The following is an 8,170-nucleotide window of genomic DNA, read 5'->3' on the forward strand; positions in this document are numbered from 1 at the left end:
TTACGTGGCACGAATCTCCTCCAATCCATACAATGGCGAGTTTGTAGTGGACCCGGAATTTCTCATGAAGCTAAGGCCCCGATCAGAAAGAACAGGAGTTCGTTCGGTAGTACATCCCTCAACTGGAGTGCTCTGCCCTTTAACTGTTAATTGATCTACAGTGACGTTAATTACTGGAGTAGCCTGCTCTCTTGAAGTTCAATTTAATGATTACTGTAAACGAAGCAGATCCTTATTCAATACTAGACCTGAATCTATCACAGGATCGTTTGTTATTATAAACGGTAATCTGTTGTACAGTTTACTAGATCTGGAATTGCTTGTGACCATAGAATTCGTATGTAAAACTTAGTCTAGCAACAAAGAGTTATCAAAACTTGGTTCATGGCATTGTGGCATTCCAAACAACTTGGCTGTTGAAAGCAAACAGCAAGGAATCCCACTAGGTCCTGAACTTCACGTGTATCAAGAAACGTCCAGCGAGTTGTCAACATAACCTAATAATACAGAATAAGCTCGATTATACTGGCCGCTTGAAACTTCGACCTTGAGCAGTTTTCTTCTCCTTCTCAACTTCCAACTTGGCCTTTTCCAGTGCCTGAAGAAAACAGCCAAACTGGTGTGAGACATTGTGATCAACTGGTGAGTACGCAGAGGAGAAGCCATCTGGGCTACTAGGAAATCTACGCCCAAAAAGAAAATATGCAAGAAGTCAACAATCAAAAGTCATCAAACACATACATTCAATGTCCTAAATTTTCCTTAATAAATTAACTATGTCAGCAGAATGTAGAAGCAAAATTGGTCTAGTTTAGCGAGCATACCTGTATAAGTGTGTTTACCCGTCTTCTCATTCGAGTGTGCATAAACGCTTTCGAGCACTGCTCACAAAGAAGGTATCATGATTAAACTTGAAACACAATTTCAACGTTTAATACACATAATAACATAGATAAAAGAGCGCCAGGAAAGATAATCATGGGGTAGTTTCTGGATACGTCACGGAACATCTGTTCATGTGCTACCATACTTCCCATGGACAGGTTACAGCAAAGATGCTAGGTATTTGAGAAGGTTTTCGCGCAATTTTTAACTGAAAATATTTGTACGAAGCACTTGCATCTGAATATATCCTTTAAAGAGTTCTAAGATACGTACCTTGATGTGGTAACTGACGTAGGCATAGAAGGTTGACAGATTCCATACTATTCGGTCCAACTTCTCACCCTCAACATGCCGTGGAAAGATCACTGCAAGAAAACACAACAGCCCTTGATGAAATGATAGAGATTTATTAGTGGATAAAAAAAATTAAAAAAATAAAAAATAGCTTCATATTGATGACTGCTTCAGAATGATCCGTCCAAAGAAAGCTATCAAGCTATCAGTCGAGGTCCTGAGATCCTACCAAAAGATACGAATCCAGAATTAGCATCCAAAGCATGTTCTGGAGCTCCTTTTAGCTCAAGGGGTGGAGAGGGAGCCCATAAGCAAGGAGGTGCTGTGCTCAACCCGGCAGACCGTCTGGCCTCCATAAACTCCTGCAACGGGGACCCGGTGCAAATGTTAAAATCTGCATCATAGCCTAAGACAGCACTATGTGCTCTTTGCAACCGATGAACTTTCTCAAATTAATGTCATATGCTGAAGGACAGAAAGCGAATACTTCCTTGATGATCTCAAAGCCCAATATGACGGAATGAGATTCGTGTGCCCAATTAAGCGTACTCATCGGCACGGCACATAGCAAAGAAAGAAGAACATTCCTAGAAGATAAAATCCTTGGAATCATTTAAGCAAAAGATGGGTTCATGTGGAGAAAGGTGTATGAAGGCCAGAAACTTTCCAGAGAAACCTGGACAATAGAGACGTCTAGTGCAAACACTACCGCAATATTGTGATACGATGTGAATCAACATAACAGCTATCTATTGCTAACAAAGAATGTGACATTTACCTGCAAGAATGATGTCGCAAGTACCACGTCATTACCGTCCTTATACCGCATAGGAAATACAACTGTCACCTTCTCAGGCTGAAAGCGCGAAAGACAATGCAATCTCAGCGCAAGAAGTGGGTAAAATGATGCTGCTTCCAAAACTACCATAATAGCCCTGTATCTTATAATATAATTTCAACTGAATCAGGTGCATCACATACAACCAACACGCACTTACTTGTGGAATCAAAAAGTAAGACTGCTTTGGTCGATGCATTAAAGCAACTAGATTATCCGCATCTGGAGCTACCGACCTATTGCCTAAATGCTTGAGGATGTTGCGAAGTGGTGCCCCGAGCACAACAGTACGCAAAGAAGCTATCTTCGTCAACTGCGATGCTCTTTCCGCTGCTCGATTTTCACAAGTCAACCGTTAGAACAATATCGGATACTCCCCAAAATGAAACTAGAAAAATACTGATTGGACAATAAGGAAACCATTTTCACCTTCAGCTAATGCCAATTTTGATAAGTCTATTTGAATTGTGAGATGAAATCCCGACTCTGGAGGTTCAATCACTTGTACAAAAGCACCGTATGCTGTCTTCACGGCCTCCACTGCACCAAAAGGAAGGCCTCCATAGAAAACAGTTTCCGGTGGAGGAGGAGGTAGTGCTACCGAGAGGAGTATGTGTTGAGGATCCTTTGCCGAAGCCTGCATACGATAGCCCCTAATTGTAAATAAATAAAATAAGAGAGTCAAAAACAACAGCACATCATAATTCTCGACAAACACAACCGGGGGCAAAATGAGGCTCCTCAAACTCTAAACTGCAGCAGGAAATTTAGAATTCAGATTCTCAAATCTAAAGACTTCAAAGCTTTCGACCTGAACATGAAATCGAATGTCATCGAACTCCGTGAGATGAAAGTCCACCTCTGCTGGCTTCTCCATACTATAGACAACAATTCACAAAGTAAGTGGAATTAATTTGTGACAAGATATGCATCTTTGGTAAGTAACGCACATCAAGACAATTGTTCAGAGCCCAAATCATCTACACATCCTTCAAGTTATTCAAACGTTTCAACTCCTCTCTAATGCAACTCTTACATTTTCTTCATGAACGTTTTTTTTCTCCTTTCTATATACCAGATTTTACACAACAGAAAAACTAGAACTTTACGGATTCCAGTATCAGTTACCAAACCGCCCAGACTTTTCGATTGGTTAATGAAGTAAGGTGTACAGAATATATTTCATCGAATTGTTGTGACTGCCTGCTAGAAAGTTCAGCAAAAAAGAAAAGAAAAAGAAAACAACTCAAATACTTCACTCTTCTCGCTTTCTGCTACTGCAAAATTGACCAAGGATGGTGCAGTCGACATTTATCCAGCTTAGTCTAGATACAATGTGACTGTGACGAGAACCAGATAACATAGTCCACGGACCCAATCCTGGCAATTGCCTTAAATTATTATAAGCGATCGTTGTAATAGTTAAGAACATTACACGAATCAAGGATCAAAATGTCTTCAATCTGTGACAAAAGGCTTCTATTAATATTGTCCAGGGATCTAAATGAAAGTGCAATCCACCTCAACCTATAATCAACAACCAAGAGCCCAAGCAGAAATAAAGATGAAATGAAATGACCAGAAATGTAGGATGACAAAAATCAAAACAGAACTTATGACGACAGACTTGGCTTTGATTGCATGTGACGAATTTTGTAACATTGATGATCCGATCTCGAAACATTCTTACAGCAAGCAAGAAAACCTCTTGGAAAAATCTCAAGAGTGTCACAAACAGAGGAACCACGGAGATAAAAGATCCTACAACCTACATCACACGTAAAACTCCATCGTTGAACCCACCCATGCCCCAACATCCTCACCGAAAACTGTGAGCAAGAAACCCCAAACATTTCAAAAACAATCAGAAAATTCTTCAGAAAATGCCACTCACTTGCGAAGACGATTTTGAAGGATTTGAAGCAGGACCCGCGAGGGCCCTTCCAGCAAAATCATATCGCCCGCTTCAACCAAGAACCCAAATCCAGTGTTGCCGTGCTCTGTTCCTCCTCCACCTGAAAACCCACAAACGGAATGCTATCGTGGGTTCCTTACACGTATTACAAGCGCTTCTAATAGAAATCTAAAGAGGGCTTGAGGGTCATGCTGGTGAAGCAAATGCCAAGTGTGATGGTATCTCCGACTGCTGCAAAGGTATTCGGCGATCCCAGATCACAAGCTTCGCCTCGCGAACTCAGCTTCGCATTTTGGGCCTTGCCTGGAGCGAGAGTCTCTATGCTTGCCAGCACTCTCCTCCCATACTGATACCCGCCATGCCCTGATGTCTACCGCCTGTGGGTTCATTACCGATGATACTCGGGACGGGCGGATCTTGGCCTACTAGCCCTACCTCCTTGAGATATACTGATTTTATATATATATATATATATATTCTATAATTCCTATATTATACTATGCTATACTAGTGGAAACCTGTGTTGTTGGGCACATAAAGTATTTTGATACAAAATAAGGCAACATATGTATAAAGACGACATATATGTTAAAATTGCAAAATATATATATGATAAAAAATATTTTAATACAAAATAAGGCAATAATTCTATTATATTATAAACTAGCAAAAAATCCATGCTATTGGGTACAAAAAAAAAAATTGGCATAATATAAGGCAACATATGTCATTTAAACATTCTTGTTGTTAAAATGCTTTATTGTAAATAATATTGCACATTAATCCAATCTCTCCTTTTGAGCTACTGTCCAATAAAAATTTTATATTTTTTTCAATGTTGTTGCTCAAGAGAATGTAATATAAAACTTGAAGTAGAATATATTTTATTAAATTTATCCCAGCATGTTTTATTATCTATCATTAAAAAAAGATATATTGTCATTACATAAGCCACTTGTGATAAGAACTATTTTCACTTTAGACAACAAAAATACCTAACTTTTGTAGTTAATATAATTTTAGAAATGAAAGCAACCTAATTAGACTTTTTTTCCATCAACACTTAAATTTCAATAACTTGATTAGTGAAAAATTTGACAATAAGCTAAGTTTTATTACAAGGCCATTGATTGAGACACTTTTTAAGCAAAAGCATCACAAGTGTGTCAAGTTTTAACATGAGCTTATGCAATAGTCAATTACTTATTTCTAAAGTGTTTATATAGTTTGTTGGAACCATTTCCATGTCTTCATGATTGTTAATCTTGTATATATCCAAAAAATCTCAAATCTATTGTAAAATAGCTTGTAATATTACTTTATATATTATAACATCTTTATCAATGGAAGTTGCTAAAATAACATGTTTGCAAAAAAATTCCTTATCTCCTAAACTATTATATATTTTAAGGTATATCTTATCAATTAAGCCTAAAATATTTAATTGATATAAAAATATCATCCTATATTTTTTGAATAAGAAATCAAAAATTTTCAAAGATATAATTTTAAGGACAATTTCATCATTTGTAAGTATAATTTTCAAAAAAAAGATTCTCTAAGAAGATTTTTTGAGTTCTTTGTAGGCCATTAAAAACATATATCTTAAAATCTGCTTTAGCAAAACTTCAACTATTATATATTGATATATATTATATTGATTATTGGTTGAGAATTGGACCTCTAATTTAGTGTCTTCAGGCAATTGTATTATATTGTTATCAATTTGTTTATTAATAAACTTACTGGTTTGCATATATTTAAAAAAAACTCAAAAAAAAGAAGATTGAAATTAGCTTGCATTTTATCAAATCTTCTTGATTTTTCTTTAAAAAGTGATAATATAAGATTTTTGATTTATTCTTTAGTACAGTACTTAATACTAAGTTAATATAGCTTATGCTTGCAATCATTTAAAAGGCTTCCTATACAAAGGTTGCAAAGGTTGCAAAGATCCATTGATATTCCATGCATCAAAATTATAAAAATAAATAAATAAATAATAAAATTGTATCTATATTTGCATTTTTACAACTTCAATTAGACATTCTTCTAATTCATCATTTATATTATATAGACTAAGACCTAAACATATGCTCTTAAATAATTTATGGAAAAGCCTATCAATTCTTTAAAATTCATCATATAATATTTCTTCCTTGACCATTATGAAAAGTATTTGAAGGAAGTATCATTTACTTGTTAAGAGACTATTGAAATACATGCAACCAACTATAGGACCTTATTGACACTTCTTCTAGACCTTGTGCCTATTATTCCATGTAAAATAAATTAGAAATATTAAAAGAATACTTTTTAGGCTTCCAATATTACGACATTTGTCTCTAAAAACTTAATTATTGTAATTTCCTTCAATCTATTAGAGTTCAAAATTTATCCAATATTCTTGCTTATATTTAATATAACTAATTGTTAATTAGATAAGTGGACTTATAATTGAGTGATGGATAATAATTTGCCATGCATTTCAAAAACATTTAAGAATCATATTTCTTTACATATAAAGATATAATGAGTATTTAGACATTGTTTGATTTTGTTAAAAATTTTAAAACAACAATACTATAGCTTGGATTTTTATAACAAACTTAAATAAATAATTGATTCTAAAAATATAAGAAAAAAATATTTACTTAAGAAAAAAAAATTAATAATTAAAATTTTAAAAAATAAAATTTTAATATTAAATATTATATTATATTTTTTAGTTAAAGTCCACCATTAAGAAAATTCACGAAAGTTCTAAGATGTTTAAACAAAGTATAAGTAGGACTAGCCAAGGCCTTTTGGATATCTAGTTAGGTATAGCTTTAGACCCTTTTTCTTAGTAAAGTTTGGTTTTACATCTTTTTGTTCAGTTTTGTTTTATTTTCTTTTGTTGTACTCTGCTCTATCCTACGTTGTGAAAGGATTTATGTTGTTGTGGATTAGAAGGATCTTAGATTTTTTTGAAATAGTTTGATCATATTTTATTAGTATTAGAGCAAGTATTAGACTATTTTTTAATAGTGTGTCGATAGCCATTGTCTAGTTTGAGATCAGTTGTTGTAGTCATAAAAGGTGTTATGTTGAAGGTACCATGAGCTACTCTTAAGAAATTAACTAGAAAGATAGAAGCCATTACAATATTAGAATCTAGCAAGGATATTGCAATATGGAAGATATGATAGAGCAATCCTAGATGGAGGTTCAAATACGACATCTGTTAGGCCAAATAGGTACTTTGTAAGGACAAATAGAAGATTCTAAGAGTAGGATTTTGACATCTGTTAGATTGAAATTGAGTAAGTCTTGTACATATTTTAGGACTTAAAAGTAAGAAGATGTATGCCAATGGCTCTTCAGTATGCAACAATACTTCCAACTATCTGTGGCAAATACCATCAAAAGAATTATTTATGCAACCAACTTTCTGAAAGATGCAACAACCATTTGGTAGCAACATCAAATTCAAAGTTATGGAGCTTAAGATGGGTTTTGTAATTAAGAGGAGTTTGAGACCAAATTTAGAAATCAATTTTAATCTAACAATATAGAGAAGATAGTATGCAATTAGTTAGCAAATTTTATACAATCCAAGTTGGTGCAAGATTATGTCTCTCGATTCAAGTCCCTATGTCTTTAAATTGACAATGTTTCAAAGGCAAAGATGATAGATTAACTTCTATAAGGCTTTGAAATATGGAGTCCAATGACAAGTGGAATTAAGAGATCTATGAATATTTGAAGAGGCAATTAGGATTGCAGAGAGGGTTAATATTATCGATTTCAAAAATTATAGAGCAAGAATTATAATACAAAGTCCTATATTACTATCTAATATTATAGCACAATAATCAATGTTAATAGAGATTGATGCCTTATAAGGATCATTGACACCACAAAGACGACAAGTATTGGCTCAAAAGGAATTGTGTTTTTATTGTCAAGAGTTAGACCATCAGATCAAAGGCTATCAAAAACATCAAAATTTAAGCACCAACAAATCAAGGTAGGTTCACTGTAATAGGATATAAATAAGATATTTGTATTATTTATATATAAAGATAGATAGTTGGAACCATGCTTGAGAAGTCATAGAAGTTTTTAGAATTATAGCTAGGTTAGTGGAACATATGGGATCTATTGTCGAACATTTTAGAAAGAACTTAAGGTGGTTATTTAGGTAGAATCTACTATAAAATCTTCTAAAAGCAGTTTAAAGCGATTATCTAAGT

General features: G+C 34.2%; 1 protein-coding gene across 1 annotated transcript; it reads right to left on the reverse strand.

The window, feature by feature from the left end:
* Positions 1-187: 187 nt before the first annotated feature.
* LOC112290922 (actin-related protein 2/3 complex subunit 2A) lies at positions 188-4,214 on the reverse strand. Its single transcript, XM_024537760.3, has 9 exons — positions 3,912-4,214; positions 2,829-2,895; positions 2,447-2,654; positions 2,178-2,347; positions 1,958-2,035; positions 1,409-1,541; positions 1,159-1,250; positions 825-881; positions 188-598 (listed from the first exon to the last, which is right to left on the reverse strand). Exons 1-9 carry the CDS (start codon positions 3,971-3,973, stop codon positions 521-523), a joined length of 945 nt encoding a protein of 314 aa, XP_024393528.1. The 5' UTR covers positions 3,974-4,214; the 3' UTR covers positions 188-520.
* Positions 4,215-8,170: the final 3,956 nt, after the last annotated feature.

This window comes from Physcomitrium patens, chromosome 14, assembly GCF_059467195.1.
Source record: "Physcomitrium patens ecotype Gransden chromosome 14, ASM5946719v1, whole genome shotgun sequence".
In the NCBI taxonomy this organism is placed as follows: Eukaryota; Viridiplantae; Streptophyta; class Bryopsida; order Funariales; family Funariaceae; genus Physcomitrium; species Physcomitrium patens.